Here is a 23,873-nt window from a genome sequence, read left to right as displayed (position 1 = left end):
GGCCCTGGGTTCAAATCGCAGCACTGCTACGGCCTTGCTGCATGACCTGACTTGAGCACGTTTGCAAACCTCTGTGTCCTCAGTTTCCCCATGTGTGAACTGGAGGTGATCATCATGTCTATGTTGCCAGTCTGGTGAAAATAACCTGCAGGGGAGCTTCTACAGCGTGTTCGGAACTTGGTGGTATGTATGAGTGTTTGCCATTCTTGCTGTACCGGCTCCAGCTGGCCAAGGTAAGACTGAGTAAAGACATGGAATACTCCTTGTGTTCTTTTCGGAGAGATGCTCCAGCTGTAGGGCAAGACAGCCACCTCCCAAGTGTGCTGGCCCGGCCAGCCAGGCTCCTCCAGACTCAGTATTGACCCGCCTGTCCTGGGGCATGTGACCTCTTCTCTGATCAGCGCGTGTGGTGGGGATGGGCAGGCCCCACAGGCCGGATTGATTTTGAAAACTTGTCTCTTACACAGGAAAAGGTCATGTTTGCAGGTGGGCATCCCAAGGCCTCTTTCCAGCGGGGTGCCCTGGCCGAGCGACAGGACTTCCATTAGCATTAACGGGGGGCTTTCGGCAGAGGACTCTGAAGGCCGGGCCAAGTGTATGTCAACGTGGAATCACTCCAGAGGAAGTTGTCCAGAGAGCCGATCTCCAGGACAGGCAGGACCATGGGGGCAGTCCCAGCCTGTCGTGCCTGAGCTTGCCAAGAGAAAGTGGAGCTCTGATGGGGGAGGGGGGTCTCAGGCAGCAGCAGGGGCCACAAAAGAGCTGGAGCAAAAGGCCCTCCATCGTCACATTCTCAGGAAGGGCTGCATCTGGCTGACTGGTGGACCCCGTCAGATGCCAGCAAAAGAGGTCCCCCCCTCCTTGGAGCGGAATGTAGTTCCTGCCCCTCTCCGCCAGCCTCTCTCTCACTGGGGCAGGCCTGGGAGAGGAGTCCCTGAAGACAGGTATTTGGACTGGCTCTCCATGCCCCTTAGGCTCTTGCATCAGAACCAGAGGACCCCCTGGCCCTGCCCAGACCCTCACCCCTGAGCACCTCAGGGCCCCTTCCGGCTGTCCACTGGGGCTGGGATCCATGATTCAAACTCATGCCCAGTTGAAACCCCACAGATAACTGAATCCAAAACTGCCAACCAGTTGCTCACAGGCTGGATCTGGCCTGTTTTGTTTGGTGTGAGCAGGGCTTTAAACAATATTTTCACATCAGCTTCCAACAGTTGGAAGATTCCACATTTTAAAAGACCAAGATTTTTACGATCTCGCGGTCCGTGAGTTCGAGCCCCGCGTCGGGCTCTGGGCTGACGGCTCAGAGCCTGGAGCCTGTTTCCGATTCTGTGTCTCCCTCTCTCTCTGCCCCTCCCCCGTTCATGCTCTGTCTCTCTCTGTCCCAAAAATAAATAAACGTTGAAAAAAAAAATTTTTAAATAAAAAAAATAAAATAAAAGACCAAGATTTTAGCTCTGCTCGAAACACTACATGCTCTGGCTGCTCCAGGGCTGCCTTGCCATGTCCCTGGCTGGCTGCCTGCTGTAGACCTGCCTTATCTTCCACAGACCTCACCACTCCCTGTGACTTCAGTGACACCGACCTAGTGTCACTTGCATTTGCCATCACACTTGTGCCTGGCTCACCTCTCCTGTGATCATTGCCTGGAGCCGCGGGCCGCAGGCACTGAAAGTCACGAGCCCTGTTTGTTTCAGTGACTGAGATCTAGAAAGGCCAACCCATTCCTGTCTCAGAGGCTTTGCCTGTGCTGTTCCTTCCATCTAGAATGTTCTTCTCCAGGATGGCCACACAGTCACACTCATTTTCGCTCAGATCTCTGCTCCAATGTCAGAGAGGCCATTGCTGTCCACTCCCATCTCGCCCTGTGCCATGCCTGGCTTTGTCCTTCTTCATAGCTCTGCTCCCTCCACACATATAACACATCCACCTGTACATTTGCCCTTTGTTTCCACTCAATCCACCAATAGAGGGTCAGTTCCGTGAGAACAGTAGCTTTGTATTTTATTCATTATCTTGTCCTCAGCCCCTGGATAGGACTTGGCATCTGATAGGAGCTCAATAAATATTTTTAAATGAATGAAAAGCAAAAAATGGTAGAGTGCAAGACAAGACTGCAAAAAGCTTTGCATGGAGGACTGAGGAGTAGGAAGGGAGGCCCTCTGGGGGCTGCAGGCAACAAAGTAACGGGGTTGGGTTTGCATTCCTGAAGATCTCTGGGAACTGCTCTCTGGGAGTGTTTATGTGACCTTTGAGGGAACTACATTTGCATAACTAGCCACGTGATGGATATAACAAGAGCCACTATGTGGCCGCCATCTTAGGGAGACAAAGGGTATGGCCCCTGCCTTCTGGTGGGGGGGGCTTCAGTGAAATTGGGAAACAAAGTACTGCAAAGTACACAAAAACAAGGGTGGGAGGGAGCACAAGGGAGAGAATTACCACGAGATCGTAATATCTGTGAGGACAGGTTCCCCTAAGTCACTTAACAAAGATTTATGGAGCACCTACTACATGCCAGGACCCCACCCTAGAGGAGCTCAGTCTGGCAATGGACATAGGCATTTGTCCAACAACCACACAAAGGCTGATGAGGGCTTTGAAGGAAAGCAAAGAGGCTTTGAGGGCCTCTGTCTTCCTCCTCACTGTTTGGCACATAGTAGGTGCTCACATCTATCTTCCAAATGAATGCAGGACTCTCCTGTGGACCCCTTCAGAGCGGGGAGACAGACCTTGGAGAGCTGCAGGAAGGATGCCTGAAGGGAGCAGAGGAAAGAGGTGGAGGAGCAGAGAGGGTGGCCCTCCCACAATCAGGTTTTGCTGTTACTTGATTCGGGCACCATGCTGGGTACTGGGTGCCGGTCGCTGGGCAGGACACTTCTTCTCCTTTTTCGGGAATGTGCACTGCCCCTTCCCCCACCCCGGGTGGGCCAGGCGCCACTTGGTCTGCCATTTTGATGCTCTCGGCGGGACCAGGATGCTGTAAACACCCATACGCGACTCTCCTGCAGGGTCTCCGGGTTGCCAACAATCACGGCCATCTGCTCGCATGGCATCGGGCCCAAGCCCAGCGCCCGGGGAACCGTGCCAGGCAGCGATTGGTTCTGAGGCGTGCCCCTTAAACCGGGCGGGGGGCCTCCTCTTCTGAGGGGCCCCTGGGGGAGCAGGAGAACAAAAGACAGATTTCTCTTTCCTTAAAAAAAAAAAAAAGATCAATTTCACTTAAGACTCAGCACAAAACGAGGAGCAGGAGAAGAAACAGAGAACAGAGTCTATGGGGTCCTGAATATTCACGAGCTGGCTTTGCACAGCTCAGAGTCCTGGGTGATGGGGGAGGAACCAGGGCGCGCTCCATATTTAAAACATCCTTCAAAAGTCACCCTCTTCTCCTGCAGGCACCCCCTTCTCTAGCCTGAGGCTTAGGGCAGCAGGGGGAGGGAGGCCAGGAGGCCTCCTGGAGAAAAGCCATAGCTCTGGCCTGGGAGTCAGGGCTGAGATCCCCACCCACTGGGGCTATTCAGGAGCTATGTGGCTTTCCGCAGTCCAGTTGGCTTCTCTGAGACCTCATAAAACAGAGGCAAAGGATAGCTGTGCATATTAGATAGCATGGGGGGACACAGGAGCAGGTGTCTCTGGAGCAAGAAAATGTCTCAGCAGTGGGTGGTCACTAGGTGCTGTGTGTCTCTTGCACATATGCACACAGTTGTGTGAGTCTAGTGAGCCCAGATCTCTCTGTGTCTCTGGGCATGCGTGCGGTTGACCGTGTCCTCATGTGGGGCCATCTGGGTTTGCACATGAGACTCCAGGAAATTATGTGGACTAGTCTTGGCTTTTGTGTCAGGCGCATTTGTGCCTGTGGGTACAAGGTTTGAGTGGGCACCGGTGTGTGTGTGTGTGTGTGTGTGCGTGCGCAGAGTCAGCCCTGCCCTGGCCTCACCACCTCTGGGAGCCAGGCCCCAAGTGAAGATCAGACTGAGAGCTCTTTTCCAGCCACTCTCTCCTCCGCACCTCCTTGGTGGCTTATCCTCAGCCCACCCCGCCCACTGTCCAGCTGGCCCACACCAGGGGCTGGCACTCACTTCAGAGTCCACACCGGAAAGGGGCTGTGCATGGTGAAGTCATTCTGGACACCCCAGCGCCAACTAAGCCTAGGTCAAGGGCTCTGGGATTCTCTACGCCACGTCCTCCCTCCTGCTTTGAGCCGAGTGGCAGCCCCATCCCTGTGCTCCCTGGAGCTTTGGAAGGGAGGGGGCTATGGCTCAGGATCCCAAAGGGAGGTCTCAGTAAGAGGAGTGGGGAAGGGGCCGAGCTGCCCTTGTGCACAGCACCCAGCACTTTGTTACATTCTTTCCCGTGCAGGAGCCCATTCCATTCTCGCCCCCCTGCCAGGCCAGAGTGACTGGCAACCCCATTCTACAGATGAAGGAATTTGGGGTCAGAGGGGGGTACTGAGATTGCAGTGCGATGTCACTGGAGCTGGATCCACAACCTCACCTTCAGCATGTGTATAGACATGGCCCGGGTCACCTTTGTGGGACAGAACCTCACATGCAGGGGGTGGTTAAGTGCTGGCCAGGTAGCTAATGTTTTTGAGCAGGTACTGTTTTAAGGGCCTATTTAATCCCCATAACAGTCCCATGAGACGAGGACACCTATGAGCCCTGGTTCACCCGCAAGGACACTGACACACAGAGGTCACTGACACACTCTGGGTCTCGTAGCTAGCAAGTAGTACCCATGTGGGTGGTCTATAGTCACCATACCAGGCTGCCTTCCACAGAGGCCAGAGGAAGTCACAGACCCATTTAAAGGAACAGAGAGAGGGCAAAGTGGAAGCACTTCTTGCCTCCCCTGCCCAGAAGTGGTGAGTACTGTGGCAATTCTGCTGGACAGAGGGCCTCTCCAGCTCCCAGAGGCCCTCCTTAGCACCTGAGGCCTCCCAGATGGGTATTTCATCCCCACAGGAGCGGGGGATACATGACTCCTAAGCCACAGGACAGCACAGGGGTCTCCCCAGACCACCTTCCAACCCCCATCCTCCCTCAAGGTCTGACCAAGGGACTCTGTGGCCAAGGGTTCCTCTGCTCCGGAGCCCTAGGCAAGGGGGTGGCTGGAGAATGGCGGGCAGGAAGGGTGCAGGACTAAGAAGGACATCCAGGGCCCTCTTCCCCCAGCCCACCACAGCCACCACTGAGCCAGCGCTGGATTATTCAATGTAACATTTAATTACACTGAGAGTCTAACGAACACAAGGAAAGTCAGATGTGGAACTCGCACCCCCCACTGAGCCTCCTGGAAACCATGGGGGAAGGCAGGGTTGCTCCATATGCTGCTGTGTGGGTGTGCGTGGTTCATGCACGTGTGTGCATGTGTGTCTTGGCGGGGATGGGGTGGGGGTGGGGCTGTCTCCATGTGTGCACGTGCATCCGAACGGGCAATCTCTGTGTAGCTGCTTGGTGCGTGCCTCTGTGTGTGTGCTTGTGTGCGTGCATGCACATCTGGCTGCGTCTGGGCTGTGCGTCTCTGTATGCCTGCCTGTCTTTGTCGTGGCTGCTAAAAGCAGTTTGCCTCCAATAATAAGCAATGTTTTCAGGCCCCCAGTAAGAGTGGGCTGGTCAGATATCCTTCTCCAACATCGACCACCCCCCTTGGAACTGCCAGGATCCCGAGTAATTCCTTCCAGCCCCAACTTTCTGTGCCAGCCTCCGCAGGTGACAGGCATGTGCATGTGCTTCCCCTCGTCCCCTCCTCATCACTTCCCTTCCTTCAGGGCTTCCCTGACACTTAGGTGGCCCACTTTCTGGTCATTTTTCCCTATATATACTCGTTCCAGAATGTTACTTTGGACCTGAACTCCTCCACTGACTTCAGGCTTCAGAGCCAGACGCCCAGCGACTGAGCTCTGTGTCTGTCCCTCCCTGGTGTGTGACCTTAGATGAGTCACTTCACCTTGCTGAGCCTGCATTCCCACATGGTGGAGAGTGCCAAAGCAGATGTGTATTAAGTGTGCTGTGTGCAACATGGTGCAGTTGGGAGCTCCATCACAATGGGAAGGAAGCACCATGAAGGAAGATACTCTTCAGCCCTTCCCAGAGCCATCCCTCTGTGGGCAAGAAGGGGAGAAGGTGGCAGAGTCCCCAAAACTGACCTCGGGGAAAGATGGCAGTCAGAGGGTGGTGCCTCCTGGACAGCAGGACCAGGCTGGGCCAGGATCAGCTAAGAGTTTTCCTGAGACCTGGGCAACACCTCTGATATAAACTGGGGCGGTGCTCTCTCTGATGACCCCACCCCACTCCCCCCTCCCCACTCACCCACCGACCATTTATTTCCCCACCCAAATCTTCCACCCTGAGAGCCAACTTCCCAGTGAAATCCAATCTGCTCAGTCATCAAATTCCAGAATTGTTATATACTCCTAGATAGGCACAAAGACCTGTGTATAAAAGTGTTCACAGTAGACCTGTTTATAACACAAAGGCTCTAAACAGCATAAATGCCCGACAACAAAAGGGGGTCAGTTCATTCAATTATCAGTCATTTTTCTAGTGGAATCCTTTGTGGCCATGATAAAAGCAATAGAACTGGGGGACCTCCAGCAAGATGAAGACATATTTTCTCTATTTCTCCTAAGTACTACAACACCACCACCCACAAAAACCCAGATATTGTATATTTTTAAAATAGGAAGACTCAGAAAGGTGACAAAGGCAGAGTGGCTAGGGACCTTAGGACCCAGTTCACTGGGTTTTCTTTCTGCTTCATATATCCCAGACTTGGAGCTGAAAAAAGCCACTAACAGGAAACACTAATGGGCAGGAAACACTAGTGGGTACAGACCAAAAGAAATAAATAAATAAAAGTCCCCCAATAGCCAAAGAATCAGTAAAGGGGCAGCCTGTTAAGGCAGAAAGCTTTTAGACAAATCACCACTCTACTGCAGCCAAACACCACGGAAAAAACTGTGGCCTCACCCCCACAGTTTAAGGTCCCTAAACTTCCACTCTCCCCAGTCGATGATGACATTCCCTGGTGCTCCTGACAAGGATAAGGAGCTGGAGAAGGCTGCGTAGGAAGGCAGATTTTCATCCTTACTGTCCAGTACAAGGCCTCCTCCACAGTGCTGGGGGAGCTTGGACTTCCATCGGCCAGCCAGCATTACTGAGGCACTCCACTACCTCCCTTCCCACTGGGGTGGTATCAGAGGAGGCCTAGTGGGGAGGCAGGACTTGTGCCCCTGCCCAATGGTAACGAAGCCACCCACTCTTCTGTGTTATCAGTGGACACTATACCGGAAGCAGTAACTAGGCATTCCTACCCTTTCCACTCAAGGTATCATTGTACACCTAGTGGGAAGCCAGAACTCCCACCCTCACCCACTGTAACAATCCCCTCAAGCATCAATAAAGGGGAAGTGGGGAACTTGGCATTCCAATCCCACCTGGCATTAATGAGGCAGTGACACGCACTTCCACTTTCCCCTCCGGGGGCAGTATCAAAGGAAGGTAGCTAAGAGAGAAGGCTTAAATGAGATCCAGAGTTTCATTCCTTAATATGCAAAACGTAGACGTTTCAATAAAGAATCAGTTGTCATACCAAGAACTAGGAAGACATCAAACAGAATGAAAAAAGTCAATCAATAGATGGAAAGTTAAAATGTCAGAGATATTAGAATTATCTGCCTTAATGAGCACTTACAACCTGCTTAAAATAAATGAAAAAAGTAGAATGTTTCAGCAAAGAAATCAAAGCTATAAAGAACCAAGTGGAAATTTTAGAACCAAGAAATACAATAAGTGAAATAAAACATACAATCAATGGGTTCAATAGCAGAATGGAAATGACAGGGGGAAAAATTAGTGAAGTGGAAGTCCAACAATAAAAATTACTGAATCTGAACAAAAAAAAAATTGGAAAAAAAAAAAAAGAAAAGAACAGAACCATAGAGACCTGTGAGACCATAACAATAGATCTAACACTGGTGTCATCAGAATCCTGGAAAAAGAGGAGAGAGTAGAGTCAAAAAATACTTGGCTGAAAAAAATCTGAAATTTAGCAAAATATATGAATGTACAGATTCAAGAGGCTGAGCAAATCTAAAATAGGATACACCCAAGGAAATCCATACCAAGAGACACTATAGTCAAATTTTTAAAAATTAAGGACAAAGGAAAATTCTTGAATGCAGTAAGAGAGGAACAATATCTTACCTATGGGGAGAAGGGGGAGAATTTGAATAAAACTGAATTTCTTGTCAAAAATCATAGAGGTCAGAAGGAAGTGGCACAACATTTTTCAAGTGCTGAAAGAAAACCGTCACCCCAGAATCCTATATCCAGTGAAAATATTCTCCAAGGATGAAGAGGAGATCCAGATATTCTTAGATAAAGAAAATCTAAAAGAATTTGTAGCCAGCCAACCTACCCTGAAAAATGGCCAAAGGAAACTCTCTAAACAGATAAGAAGTGACTAAAAAAAAAAAAAAAAAAAAAAAAAGAAAGGAGTCCTGGAAAATGAGGAAAGAAGTGCAACACATAAGCAAAAATATAAATAAAAATATGTTTTCCTTATCATCTTGAATGATAAGGAAATCATCTGGTTGAAGCAAATTTTAACACTGTCTGATGTGGTTCTAAATGTATGTAAAAAGATTTAAGACCATTATAAACAGGAGAGGACAAAGGGGCATAAAGAGAAGTAAGTTTTTTATGCTTCACTAGAACTGGTAAAATGATGACACCAGTTGATTTAACAAGCTTTGTATTAATGTTATTTCCAGAGTCACCACTTTAAAAACTATGCAAGGAGATATACATAAAATTACCATATATAAACCAGAATGAAATCCTAAAAAAAAAATGTTCAAGGTAGGAAGACAAGGAAAAGAAATCAGAGAAATGAAAAACAGAACAAATACGAAAACAAAAAAACCCAAAATGGCCAACACAAACCCTAACACATCAATATTTACATTAAATGTAAATGATATAATACTCCAATTAAAAGGGAAACATTGGCAGAGAGGATGATTCAACATATGTTGTCTACAAGAAACTCATTTCAAGTATGACATAAATCAATTGAAAGTAAAAAGGTGGAAAAAGATATATGATGCAAATATTAATCTAAAGAAAATGGAAGTGGCTCTATTAGTATTAGATTAGTATTAGATAAAGTGGACTTCAGAACAAAGAAAATTACCAGAAATAGAGAAAGAGTTTGCATAATAATTTAAGGATCAATCCATTCCATTGTTAAGACACAGAATCCTAAATGTGTGTATGTGCCAAACAACAGAGCTGCAAAATATGTGAAGCAGAAACTAAAAGAAACAGACACATCCACACTTATGTTTGGATACTTCAATAGCATTTTCTCAATAATTGATAGAACAACTAGACTGAAAGTCAGCATAAAAAAGAACTCAACAACACCATCAATCAACAGGCATTTATAAAACACTCCATAAAACGATAGTAGAATACACATTATTTTCAAATCCCACAGAACAAGATACTGGGATAAGCCATATTACGGGCCATAAAACACATTTCAACAAATTAAAAATAAATTTAAATTACAGAGTGTGTTCTCCAACCACAATGAATCCAAACCAGAAATCAATCACAGAAAGATAACAGGGAAATCACCAAACACTTGGAATGTAAACAACATTTCTAAATAATCCTTGGTTAAAAAGGAAGTCTCAAGAGAAATTTTAAATATACATTGAACTGAAAGAAAATGAAAAAACAAAAAATTTGGGAACATAGCCAAAGCAGTAGTGAGAAGGAAATGTATAGCCCTGAGGGTATATATTAGAAAAGAGGAAAAGTCTCAAATCAGTACTCTAAGCTTCCATCTCAATAACCACGAAAAACAAGAGCAAAACAAATCTAAAGCAAGCAGAAGGATGGAAATAATAAAGAGCAGAAATGAATGAAAGTGAAAACAAAAAACAACAAAGAAAAATAATGAAATAAAGACTTGGTTCTTTGAAATGATCAAAAAAATTGATGAACCTGTAACCAGACTGACAAAGTGGGGGCGGGGGGAGAGAAGACCCAAAGGACCAATATCAGGAATAAAATATCTCTACAGATCCTACAGCCATCAAAAGTATAATAAAGAAATACAGTGAAAAACTCTGCACACACAAATTTTACAAATTAGATGAAATGAACAAATTCCTTGAAAAGCACAGATTACCACAACTCACCCAATATAAAATAGACCATTTGAATAATCTTATATGTAATTTATAACTATTTAGGAAATTGAACTTGTAATTGAAAAATTCTTCCCCCAAAAGAATGAGAACTGTGTATGTTAACACAAAGAGAAAGGATTAGTATATTAGTAAAGGAATGAAAAATATGTCTGAAGACAATGTACCCAATTAACATATTTTTGTGAAAGAAAAATAGGGATATATACAAATGTGTAATTTCATGTGTACAAACCATCTGTAGAAGGAATGAGGCTGGTATACAAAAATAAATTCAAAATGGATGAAAGACTTCAATGTAAGACAGGAAATCATCAAAATCCTGGAGGAGAAAACAGGCAGCAACCTCTTTGACCTTGGCCACAGCAACTTCTTACCAGACACGTCTCCTGAGGCAAGGGAAATATAAGCAAAAAATGAACTATTGGGACTACATCAAGATAAAAAGCTCTGCACAGTGAAGGAAAGAATCAACAAAGCTAAAAGGCAACCAACGGAATGGGAGCAGATATTTGCAAATGACATATCCGGTAAAGGGTTAGTATCCAAATGTATAAAGAACTTACCAAACTGAACACCCAAAAAACAAATAATCCAGTGAAGAAATGGGCAGAAGATATGAATAGGCACTTTTCCAAAGAAGACATCCAGATGGCTAACAGACACATGAAAAGATGCTCAACATCACTCATCGTCAGGGAAATACAAATCAAAACCACAATGAGATACCACCTCACACTTGTCAGAACGGCTAAAATTAACAACTCAGGCAACAACAGATGTTGAGGATGTGGAGAAAAAGAAATGATCTTGCACTGTTGGTAGGAATGCAAACTGGTGCAGCCACTGAAAAAACAGTATGGAGGTTCCTCAAAAAGTTAAAAATAGAACTTACCTTATGATCCAGTAATCACATTATTGGGCATTTACCCACAGGATATAAAACTACAGATTTGAAGGGGTACATGCACCCTGATATTTATAGCAGCACTATCAACAATAGCAAAACTATGGAGAGGGATCAAGTGTCCATGGACTGATGAATGGATAAAGATGTGATATATATAAAATGGAATATAACTTCGCAATCAAAAAGAATGAAATCTTGCCATTTGCAACAACATGGATGGAGGTAGAGTGTATTATGCTAAGTGAAATAAGTCATCCAGAGAAAGACAAATATCATATGATTTCAGGCATATGTAGAATTTAAGAAACAAAACAGAAGAACATAGGGGAAGGGAAGGAAAAATAAAATAAGATAAAGACAGGGAGGCAAACCATAAGAGACTCTTAAATACAGGTAACAAACAAACTGAGGGTTGATGGAGGGGAAGTGGGTGGGGGAGGGGCTAAATGGGTGATGGAGGCACCTGGGTGGCTTAGTTAAGCGGTGGAGTCTTGATCTCAGCTCAGGTCATGGTCTCACGGTTCATGGGATGGAGCCTTGCGTCAGGCTCTGTGCTGGCAGTGTGGAGCCTGCTTGGGATTCTCTTTCTCTTGCTCTCTGCCCCTCCCCCTCTCAAAATAAATAAATAAAATATACTTTAAAAATAAACAAACAAAAAACCAATGGGTGGTGGGCATTAAGGAGGGCACTTGTTGGGATGAGCACCAGTTGTTATATGTAAGTGATGAATCACTAAATTCTAGTCCTGAAACCAACACTACGCTATATATTAACTACCTTGAATTTAAATAAAATTTAAAAAAAAAATAGCAGGAATGAGGCTGGAAAATATGAGTATATGTAGGAAGAATAGTTTATATTTTTTAGTGATGTTCATTTCCTATCCTTTTGAATACTTTAAACTTTTTCCTATTATTATTTAATCACTACGTTTTAAAAAAATCATTTTATTTTAAACACCCACATGGTTTGTCTGGCTGGAGCTGAGCCTTACAGACAGATCACCTGGCTTCGTGTCTCGACTTCACCACCCACCAGCTGATACAGCCGAGCCCCAGCTTCCCTCGCTGTAAAACGAGAATGAAGAAAATGAGAAATAACCATCAGGACTGTGAATTCAGCAAGCAGCCCCCGTGTGCCTTCCACTGTGCTTGATGTTGTGGGGATTGAGGAGCGAGGGCAAATCCAGGCAGGTGCCTGAGGAGTGTCAGTGGTGGCATTTGAGCTAAGCCCCAAAGAAGCCTGTAGGCTCTGTTTGGGCCCAAGAGAAGGAAGAATGAGATTCCGGAGATGCCAGGAGGGAGCACAAACCCACAATTCCTAAGGTACAGGGTGCAGGGCAGAGCCAGGAGCCCAGCCAGGAGCCCTCAGGGTGCCAAGGAAGAGGTTCTCCTGGGGCGCCTGAGTGGCTCAGTCGGTTAAGCGTCCGACTCTTGGTTTCGGCTCAGGTCAAGATTTCACAGTGAGTTTGAGCCCTGCATTTGGCTTTACGCTGACAGCACGGCTCTGTGCTGTCCTTTGGTGCAGAGTACCGCCAAGTGCAGCATGTCCCCAGATCCTCTCTTTGGCCTCGGGTAGAGTTGTCTTTGTCCCCATTTATGGCTTCAGAAGCCATCCTTGCTTGAGCTCTGCTCCAGGCCCCAGCCTTCCCAAGGAGGTTCATAAGCACAGGGGGCTCTAAAAGCAAGATGAACTCAGAGAGCTTCTGATTCCACACTGTATGTCACAGATGGGAAAACTGAGGCCCAGAGTAGGCAAGGAATGGACCCAAAGTCACACACAGAGATGGTGACAGGAGCTCGTGGACTCGAAGCCCAGTGCTTGCTGCCCTGAGCGAGAAGCTCACAGCAAGGCCCCAATCCATGTGTGCTGTTATGATGCAGGCAGTATCATCCCAGAGCTCTGAAACTCCATTTCTGGGGTTGTCTGTTCCACATCTGTAGCCCGGTCACCCCTCAGAAATTCAGGGAAAAACACTAGTTTCCACATGGACCCTCTCTTTCTACGAGAGTCCTTTTGGTGCCTCTGGAGCCCTCAGCCTGCCTGTAGGGATGAGGTTACCATCCCTTTTTATGCTCACCTTGCACACCACCAGCCAGGAACTGTGCTAAGTGCCTACTGGGTCACCCCGTCAAATTCTCACAGCTCCAGGAGAGTTTCTTTATCTCTGTTCTACAGATGAGGAAACTGAGGCGGAGAGAGGCCCTAGAATCCAGCTCTGACTGCTTCCAGGCCCTGACATGGGAAAGGAAAGTAGACAAATCATCTGAGGACGAGAGAAGCCGGGTGTGTTCTCCGAGTTCCATCTCTGGCCCACGACCCAGGACAGGGGCTAAATCCCCCAGCCTTTGAACCAAGTGCTTAGTTCCTCTCCAGCCGATCCGTCTCTCTGTGACCTAAGATGGAGTTGATCATACGTTCCCCTCTCTCTTATTTGGTGCCCAAAGATTCAGCCCCTGTGGCATTGTCTCAAGGGCTCTCATGAGGCCTCAAACTTGTGGCCCCATGACCAAATGTATCCCCCGGAAGTGTTTTCCTTGGCACACATGGATTTTGTGGGGATTTTTGTGTGTGTTTCTATTTTTATTTTGAAAATTTTTAATGTTTATTTTTCAGAGAGAGGGACACAGAGTGCAAGTGGGGGAGAGGCAGAGAGAGAAAGAGAGACAAAGAATCTGAAGCAGGCTCCAGGCTCCGAGCTGTCAGCAGAGAGCCCAATGCGGGACTTGAACTCACGAACCGTGAGATCATGACATGAGCCAAAGTCGAACGCTTAACAGACTGAGCCACTCAGGTGCCCCATTTTGTGTGTGTTTTTAAATTTCACTCTGAGGTAATTACCAACAGGAATAAATTGAGATGTTTTCACAATAAAAGCTGGATTTCTTCCTCCTGAAAAATCAGAAAATCTAGCAACTTGTATCTGCATTCTTGGCCACAAGCAGCTGGACCTCCTTGAGAAGGACATTTACTGCCCTGCCGTCCGACTGGCCCCTCTGCCCCATTCCGCTCATTCACCTGGCCTGCTTGGTCCTTTTGGCCCTGCTGCAGGCCGCAGCCAGTCACTCGATAAATACGCATTGAGCACTTACAAGATGCAAGACAGTGATTTTAAAGGGAGTGGGGGGGAGGGGAATTCTCTCCAACTGATCTATCAGAATCTTCTGGGTGTGAGGATAGCTAAAGGGCAAATGCAGTTTGAAAAACAATTTTCTTTATTCTGACCGAATTTTACGTTTGGGAAATTAAAAAAAAAAATCCTACTGCAATGCCACTACTAGTAATAATAATGAAACAATGAAAGTTGCGTCCCCCCCATGCACAGTTTTGATTTCTGTGGTTTTAGTCACCTGAAATCAGTCAACTGCGTCTGGAAGCAAAGGGTCCTCCTTCTAAGTACTGTCAGGTCAGGTAGCCTAACGCTGGGTCCCGATGCCTATCATTCACCTTACCTCATATTTTTCCTCACACAGGCATTTTATCGCCTCATATCATCACAAGAAGAAGCGTGAGTACATGGGTACAATAAGATATTTTGAGAGTGCGCGAGAGAAACTATATTCACATATCTTTTATTACCATTATATTATTACAATCGTTCTATTTTTATTATTGTTGTTCATCTCTTACTGTGCTTAATTTATAAATTAAACTTTATCATAGGTATGTATGTATAGGGAAAAACCTAGAATATATCTGGTTCATGGGATCTGTGGTTTCAGGCATCCCCCCCGCCCAGCGGATAAGCTGGGCCTGCTGCTGTACTGCATTCAGCACTTTTAATCCATTCATTAAATCAATAAATATGTATTGCGCATCAGCTATGTTCAGGCACTGTTCTAGGTGCTGGGGCTACAACAGAGGCAGACAAAACACTGCTCTCTCCGGGGCAGACCCCCAGGACGCACATTCCATCTTCACAGCTGCTTGGCGGGGGGAGGGGGGGGCAAGAGGAACACAATCTCCACCTTCAGACGGGGGCACCCAAGTCCAGAGACTCTGAATGGCCTGCCAAAACTCACACTGCCGCTAAAGGCGGGCAGGGATACAGACCAAGGGCCCCTGTTCCCGCCTCTAAGCCCCATACTCCAGGCAGACCACGTGGGACCACCCCCCGCGCAAGCGCATTAGAGGTCTGGGGTGTGGGGCAGGGAATTGGACTACAATACTGGCTCAGCTGAATGTTCTGGAGCCTGCCTTGCTGGGAATCCCTCCAGAGTGAAGTGGGTGGTGGTAGAGAGCGATAAGCAGGCACCTGCAGGTCAGGTGCCTCAGAAGGGAGCCTGAAGGCTGGGCGAAAAGGTTATCTGCTGGAGACCCTCCCTAGGTCTCCCAAGAATTCCCAGGCCTTCCCACTAGGGAGCTGTCCCTCTCCTTCCAGTGACCTTGACCGAGGCTGGGCAGGCACCTCAGGAACTACCTTGCCCGCTACCGTCAGGGCCGTTTCCCAAGGTCGTGGAAAGGCTGGGCTGAGGAGAAGACTGGCCAGCATGGGCGGACAAGGCCTTTGCAAGGATCTGTTTTCCTTCTTTCTGGGCCTGGGGCTGGGTAGGGCCCGTGACTGGGCTTGGCGTTAAACTAGGAGCGGCCAGGGCAGGTGTAAATTATGCATAGCTATTTCTGGAAAGTTCTCAGATTTCTCAAGAGAGAGAAATTAATTTGCCTGTTTGGGCAAATAACACCAATTTTTTTTTCCCCTGCTTAAGGTCATTTTGTTAAGATAAAATTGATTAACGTTCTCTTTAAAGTTTAAGTAGAAACTGCTCAAACATATTTTTATGCACAGAAGCACGGTTTGCGCCCTTCAGTAATTAATAACTCTACAAATAAGTTCACAGCGCGCGGCTCGCGCTCAGCCCGCTGCCCGAGGCGGAAGCCGGGTGGGCGGGGCCGGCACCCAGTCTGGCCAATCAGGGATCAGGGAAGGGAGGGGCGGGCCGAGCCTCCTTGTCTCAGCCTCGGGTCCTAGAGCTGGCTCCTGCAGAACCCACGCGCGCGGACCTGCCGGGTCCCGACTCCGCCTGACCCGACCCACACCTAGAATCAGCTCCAGGAACGAGAGTTTTAGGTGCCACCATTCCTGTGCGCTCTGCCAAAGTGCATCTGGGGCTGAAAACAGGGCTCTGGAGCCTAACTGCCTGGATTAGAATCGGAGCTAGCAAGTTACTTACGCTCTCTCTGTACGGAGGGGATCACAGTACCCACGTGATAATGTTGTGTGGACTGAAAGAATTAATACCTGTGCCGGCTGCTTAGAATGCTGTCAGGCACATAATGAATGCTCAAGTGATAGTATTTAATGTCACGGTCATTCTTATCTCATTTCAACTTCACATTAATTTGCGAGGTAAGACTATTTGCTATCTGTCCCATTTTGTCAATGAAAACACCGAGTCTCAGAGAAGTTAAGTGCCTTGCTTGGGATCACACAGCGAATAAGTAGTAAAGCTGAGGGTTGATCCAGGTCTGACTTACTCTGCAGCTTTAGGCTGTACTATGTCTTCATGTGCATGCTTATCTTCCTCTAGGCCCTTTAAAGTGTCATTTATCCACTTTCACAATTTCTGCATACGTTCAGTGAACACTTGTCTGCTGAAGATCCTGTGCAGGCTGCTGGATATACCCAGATGTACTAAGAGTAAGCCTCTCCCCTCAGAGAGGTTGTATAGTAAAGGATAGGTGGAGAGGAAGACAGTCTGTGGTAGTCATTAGTGTAATTGCCAAACGTTGCCTGTTCTTAGTTCTGGGCACGTGGCAGGGTTGCACTTCCTGGTTCCTTGTGATGGGGTAGGACCATATGACAACTACTGGCCAGTGAGTTGTGAGTTGAAGGGCTCTGTGTGTGTGTGTCTGTGTGTGGTGTGTGTGCACGTGTGTGTGACTCCCAGGGCAGAGTATTGAATTGGCACTGTGAGACCCTTCCAAGTTCTCTTTCTCTGGCTTGGTTACAACCACATTTATGGTGGTGGCTGCTCCCAGAGCAGGACTTACTGAGTGATGAGGATAAAGAAAGCTCCCGCAAGATCCAAGATGGCCATGTAATATGAGTGAGAAACAAATCTTTGTTGTGTCCAACCATTATAATTTGGGTCCTTTTTGTCACTTATACTGACTGATAACACAGTCCAGAGACAGCGGCAAAAGTGTGTAGGTGCCCAGTGATAGGCCTATGCATTGGGTATTATCAAGATTCTTATATCAGAATATTTTGCCTGATTGTGGGGTCAGACTAGGTTGCCTGGAGGATGGATACATATCCAGACCAGGGTACAATGAGTGAAGCAGTTTCCTTGGGCACAAAACTGCAATGAATGCCAAACAACTCAGAATAATCCTTCAATGCAATGTTTTTCAAAAAATCAAAATCAATGCAAAAAGAAGTCCACAAGGAACAAACTAGCTACATTTTAAAGACAGGATCTAATGCTGCATTTGCATGACCCTACTTCAGTGGCTTCACCCTAACCCAGCCCTGGTTCCTATAAATCTTTTTCAAAAACGGGCAGCTAGCCTGCAGGTCGCAGTTCGACAATTTGATTTTTAAAATATTGCATTAACATATTGTTTATCTTGATTACTGAGCTTTTTGGTTCTCCCTGAAATCTTGCACTCAAGGTGGATGCTTCCCTCACCTCACCTCACCTCACCCAGGTCTTAGCCCTGGGAATTAGACACCTAAATTTAATGAGCTTAATGAGTTCAATGAGCTGAGTTTAAAACTTGGGAGCTAACCAGGCAAAACAGAAGGGAGGGGCATTCTAGGAAGAGGTGGCAGCATGGGGAAAAGCATGGAGGAAGGGAACAGCTGGGATGTACGTGGCAAACCATAAGCCATTTGATGCTTCTGGAAGGAGATTGCACAACACTGTGTTGCAAATGTTCAGCTTCTGTTAAGTGTTGTGAGTTTTCTCTCATTCCCTGAAATTGAGAGTGCCGTGTAGTGTGTATAATCCTTGTTCAGTCTACTAGGAAGCCTCGGTGAACCAAATTCAGCCGTAAATCATAACAATAGTGGTCCTGTGAACTTGCCTTGATGGATAACAAGCTTTGGGAGACAAATCTTTTTAAGGTGCCTCTCTTCTCCAAAAACAAGGTCCAACAAATCAAGGCTAAGCTGGACAACCTCAATTTGCCCACTTCCAAAACTGTGGTCCCAGATGGTACCTATTAATTACCAGGTTTCACTTTGGTAATTAATAGGATGAGAAGGGGGCCCTTCAGCTCCGTGGTAGATTAGCTATATTAATGACCCTAATTCTCCATCCTTCCCCGAGTCCAGCCCCTTTGTTCTGAGATTTTACAGCTCCTCCCATCAGAAGGTGAAGTGTATTTCCCTGCCCTTGAGTATAAGTTTCACCATGTGATATCCTTTGGTCAATGGCACATGAACAAGCATGATACACAAGCAGAAGCTGGAAAACCACTCCTTATTCTGCTCTTGCCCTTGGCCAATGCCATGAGAAGAACATGCTTGGCTACCCTGTGAGAGCATAATGAAGAGCAAAGTTGCCCCAGTCATCCCAGCCAAGGCCATCCTACATTAACCAATAGCCAACAACCCAGTGCAGATCAGCCAAGTTAAGCCTCCAGCCCAGATCAGCCCAACCCAATGTATTTATTGGCCAAATTGATTACAGTATATCATTGAGGTATATCTCTTAACCTTTAGACATTTTTAACCATCTCATGTCCTTAAATCTTCTAAATTTGCTCTTGCTTGGAAGCTATATATGTATATATTATAATTTGTAGTAAAGAATTGATTCAACTGCAATAGAAAAACACACATAATAATGGCTTAAGCAAGAAAGAAGTTTATTTCTCTCTCAAGTTCAAGAAACCTACTGGGAAGCAGGACAGAGTTAGTAGGCATTTGGCACAGTTGGAGCCCAGGCTCCTTCTATATTGTTGCTCAACCCATGTATGTCTTCCATTTCCAGGTTGCCTCATGGTTCAAAATGGCTTCTGGAACTCCAGCTGTTACATCTACATTCCAGCCATCAGGAAGAGAAAGGGATGAGCTCATTTCATTTAGAATGTACATATACCACCTTCATTTACATCCCATCATCGAAACGGTATAGCTTTCAATAGTAATATGGCTATGCCTAACTTCTAGGAAGGATAGGATGTATAATCTGACCCTCTCCAAAGTAACATTTGCTCAGATAAAAATCACAGTTAATTTATTAAGGAAAAGGAGGAGAGCTAGCAGTCTCTCCTACACAATATGCCATTTTATTCATAATAATAATAGTTATTCAATTTGCCCTTCAACAAATAAAAGGTGGCCACAGAAGGAAATCAGACACCAAGGCTAGAAGGCAGGACACCCAAATTAGAGTCTCAATTCTATCCTGAACCATGTGGCCTTGGACAAGACTGACATCCTCTGGGCTTGTTTCAAACCATCTGAAGTTGAAACCCAATACAACTAGAGACCCCTGAGGATACTTCTGGTTTCCCAATTGAGGCTTCTCATTGCCTGGGTCCCTTCCTTCTTCAGGTGTCATCTGACTTCACTTCCTCAGCACAGCCTTCCTCCCTGCATCCCTGCCTCTGACGTCGTCCCCACTCATCTCACACAGTTCCAGTCCTTGTCCATCACAGCACTTGTGACTGTGTGTGGCTAGGTATTTACTGACAGGCTTGCTTGCTAGGTGGCTGTCACGTGACTGTGAGCTCTGTGAGGGCAGGGGCCACATCGCCTGTCCATCTCTGTACCCCCAGCAATCCCCAGTAAATACGTGCTGGCTGGATGGCTGATGGCTTAAAGTTTGGTTCTACCTACTAAATGCTTGTAGGTGCAGAACCCACCCCCACGAATGCACGTTTTAGAAGGGAATTAAAAAAAAAACAGGTGAAAGACTAAATATTAAACATGCTGTGAGTTTAGGAGAGCATCGTCTGTGGCTGGGGGGAACTTCAGAAGTTTTTTTCCTACAGCAGCTTCTCCACTGAGACAAAAACCCTTATCCACCTGCTTCCAGAAGCTCTAGGCAGGTACCCAATGACAGGAATCTGTGGCCCAGGTGTCCTAGTCCATTTCTTAGCCTGGGCAGAATTCCTGCACCTACAGAGCCCCTAGAAACCTGTAATTTGTACATGCAAATGCAGCAACAATGAACCTTAGGTTTCCAGTCACCTTGCCCACTCAAGCATCCAAACTGTCAGTGACTGATTCCATCACACCCTCCAGGCTGAAAGGGGGCCCCTCCTGTGTGAGAGGCCTGGCTTCATCATTTTCCTAACAACCACCATTCCACTTCCGGGTCTTCAGCCCTTCAACAGGCATCATGGCATTTAAGCCTCCCAGTGACCCCGCAAGGTCCGCCAGAACTGAGAGGTAAACTGGCTTGTCCCAGCTTCAAATCCTTTGGAGAGAGGTGGGGGCTGGTCTCCAAAGCACAGGCTTATAGCCCTGCACAACCCCCACCCCAGTAGTGTCTGATGGTGATGAATACCAATCCCAGTAAAGGCCCCCGTGTCCCCCTTTGAGCCCCCTCCCCTCAAGAAGTCACGAGGGGCTCTCAGCAGAAGGGCGGGGGCAGAGCCAGCCAGAGAACAATGGGCCCAGGCGAGGGGGGAGTCGGTGGGGTTCCCTGGCTGCCTTGTCATCGCCATAAACCTCATTACCTCCCGGTCCCCTAGGCCGCCTCTCTCCTTACCCAAGGCATCCGCCGGCTTCGCTGCTGATTCCCACATGGCGTGAAAAGCTCTTAAACCCCCCGCTGTATTTTTAATGGGGGCAGTGACTAATTTAGCCCTACGCCACCAACCGTCAAATCAAATCTTCTGTTGGTACTTACTGAGGACTCACCTGGGCTCCATGGGGTTCAGGATAAATCTGGAGCTGGAGAGGGCCCAGAGACGGTGATCTGGCAAACCCTGGGACATGCTGGTCCTGCCCACAGTCTTTGGTGCTGTCTCCAAGGCAGGCCCGGCTGTGGATGCAGGGCAGACTGTGGCTGGCCACACTTTGGGGAACACTGATACCTACCCTGAGGTCTCCCCACTAAAATGGCCGTCTCTAAGGTACTGAAAATTGAAGTTTGCTGCCTTGGACTTCCAGGAGGCAAGAACCCCGAATTCTAGGGGCGACTGCTCCATTTTGCCTGGCACTGGCGGGAGTCCGTGTGTCCGTGCAGGTGTGATGTGCATTTTGTAAAACTAAACGTCCCACCCCCTTACCTGGGGATGCTTTTTAAAGGGGAACTCTTACAGGTCACCAGAAGCCCCTCGATATGGGAGTCAGAAGATGCTGGGTATAATTGCTACAAATTCCACAACCCGGACTTAGTATTACATTGTAATTAGGTGCAATCTGTCTGCCTGTTTCATTTCCGCTCTGCAGAGGGTAATAACCAATTTTCTTGCCCCTTGTGAAAAGTTAACAAGGAAGGGCTTCCCCGCGCAGGTTCTGAAGCCCTGGCCTCTGATTGGCAAGTCAGCCAGGAACCAGCATGACGGAGGTGTGGGAGCCTGAGGTTGCTGGGTGGGCCCTGGGGTGCCAGCAGGGCCAGGGGGAGGTGAGGAAAGCAAAGCAACCAGGGTAGAGTGTCAGGAAACACCCCTTCTTGGGGTTTGCAAGTGCAGGGGGGGCCCCTGAGATTTTGTGCTGTAGGCACCTCGCTTGCCCCACTAGAGTCCTGGCCCCGGCCACGGGTCTCAGCACTTCCACGTCTCACTGATGTGTGACTGGGAACCTGCTGCTCCCACCCAGCTCCACTCTGCAGCCCCCAGCCCTGTTATCTCATGGGGTTGGGGAGTCACCCCTAGCTCCTGTCACATCCTCATGCCGTGGCCACAACTAGAATCCAAGTCCTGCCTGAAGTCCTGGGGAGGTAAGGGTTAACCGTTTGACCACCTGCATCCAGCATGTGGGAGAGCCATCCCCAGGGGGAGAAACAAGGGCCCATCATGGATAAGCCCACTTACGCCTGAGCTTCTCCCATCCACAAATGAAAAGATCAGAGTATTTCATCTTTAAGGATCCCTTCTGTTCTGACTTCCATGACCACTGCCACCTGATCCAGACTGCATGTGTCAGGTTACTATGTGTCCTCCTTCCTGAGGAAAGCTGAGTCTATTGTGCGCAGGTCCCCACAGGCACATGCGATCCCAAGGGGACTCTCATAGGGACACACCCTATGGGTGACGACAGCCCCCCCCTCCCCCCCAGAGCCCCAGGCTGGGGAGGAGAGAACCAGGCAGCAGATGCTAATCGCATGGATTCCCTTTATTGAACTGTACTAGTTACTGCAGTCAGATTAAGTCACATTTAAAAGCAGACCATCCAGTTGCACTGAAACCGATTATATTCATTACATAGTTTTAATCACTGTCCGGTGAACTGGCAAATCCAATCAAAGCATTAGTCTTTAATTAAAAAATTAAAAGGAAATATTCAGACAATAGCCAAGCAATCACATCACGATGCACAATTACCTAGAATTGCAATTAAAAAGTAGTTAACCGAAGGGGGGGGGGGGGAGGAAAGAAAAACAAGAAAGAAAAAAAAGAAGCAAAGGAAAAAAAAATCACACTAATCCTTTTTTAAAAACTATCAATATAATACATGAAGGAACAAAGGACAATAGCCTCAAAAAGCGGGTTTCTCTAACTCTAGAAATGTAGTCTTCGGCGGAAACTCTAAAAGCACACTAGCTGTAGCAGGACAATAAAAAATACTGAGCATGGAATACTTTTAATCTCTGCCATTAATATTCATTTCCAGCTGCTTATAATAGCAGCGCCTCATGGCCAAATCATTAGAGTTTTACATCTGGGTTGCAAATGACACTTTGATTGGATGTAATGTTCAAATGGCCCTCCCCACGGCGTCTCCGGCAAGCCTTCTGCGGAGAGGCGTCCTGTCGAGCGGTCCCTCACTGTGCGTGCTGGCTCATCGTGTGGTTCTGCAAAGGCGAAGAAAGGAGACACGCATGAGGGCAGAAGAATGGAGAGCAGGCCCGTCCCCTCCCACTCAGTGCATTTACGCCGGGAGCCACAGAAAAGCGTCTCGATTATTACAAAACAAAATGCAACAAGGAAAAAGTGCTCGGGGGACACAGCTGCCAAGACGCCACGTTGCTCTGGGGCTCGGGGATGAGTTCCTGTTGCTGCCAACCTGGGCTCTCTATAAATTGTTTTTTTAAAGACCGTTCAGGCCTTAACCACGGGGGCTGGCTATAGGGAGGGCGAGGGGACATGCCAGGAGGAGACTGGCAGGAATTAAAACCTTCCTTGCTCACCTCTCTCCATCTCCCTTTTGCTCTGATGAGGAGGAGCACACTCTTATCTGATTGCCTGCAGGCTTTCCCCAGAACCCCCTGTCGGTCCTCCTGGGGAGCTGCTCCGAGCCTCGCGGAGGGAGACAGCAGATGTGCCGTGCGGCTCTCCGGCCAAGAAACACCCGAGTGGCACAGACGTGCTGAGGCAGTGGGCGGCAGTGGTGCCTGCGGCCGAGGACGGGTCACCCAGCGGGAGGGCGCCGGAGGAGGCAGCCTGCCAGCCGGGTCACGTGACAGCGCTGCGGCCAGAAGAGTGTGCGGTTTGCCCGGATTGCCCGAAACCGCCTGGGCGTCCAGGGTCCAGGTGGGACCCTCTGGCCAAACGCTTCCCTCTCACCATAGCCCGTGGCATTTCTTCCCTGATGCCAGACGGAGCAGGCCAGCGGCGCTGATCTGTTTTCAGAGGAGCCATTGGCCTGGGGCCGGGGGTGGCATTTGGCCTCCA

At 47.8% G+C, this 23,873-nt stretch overlaps 1 protein-coding gene across 1 annotated transcript in view; it reads right to left on the bottom strand.

Moving 5' to 3' along the window:
- Positions 1-22,365: 22,365 nt before the first annotated feature.
- Positions 22,366-23,873, bottom strand: part of ZNF423 (zinc finger protein 423) — a 272,529-nt gene continuing 271,021 nt past the window's right edge. The window contains exon 7 of the mRNA XM_032591421.1: positions 22,366-23,053. Coding sequence (XP_032447312.1) covers positions 23,024-23,053 — 30 coding nt within the window. The 3' untranslated portion in view covers positions 22,366-23,023. The remainder of the gene's footprint in view (positions 23,054-23,873) is intronic.

The sequence above is a fragment of the Lynx canadensis genome, chromosome E2, assembly GCF_007474595.2.
Source record: "Lynx canadensis isolate LIC74 chromosome E2, mLynCan4.pri.v2, whole genome shotgun sequence".
Lineage (NCBI taxonomy): Eukaryota > Metazoa > Chordata > Mammalia > Carnivora > Felidae > Lynx > Lynx canadensis.
The sequence above is the reverse complement of the archived record's forward strand: the minus strand, read 5'-3'. Positions and strand labels throughout refer to the sequence as shown.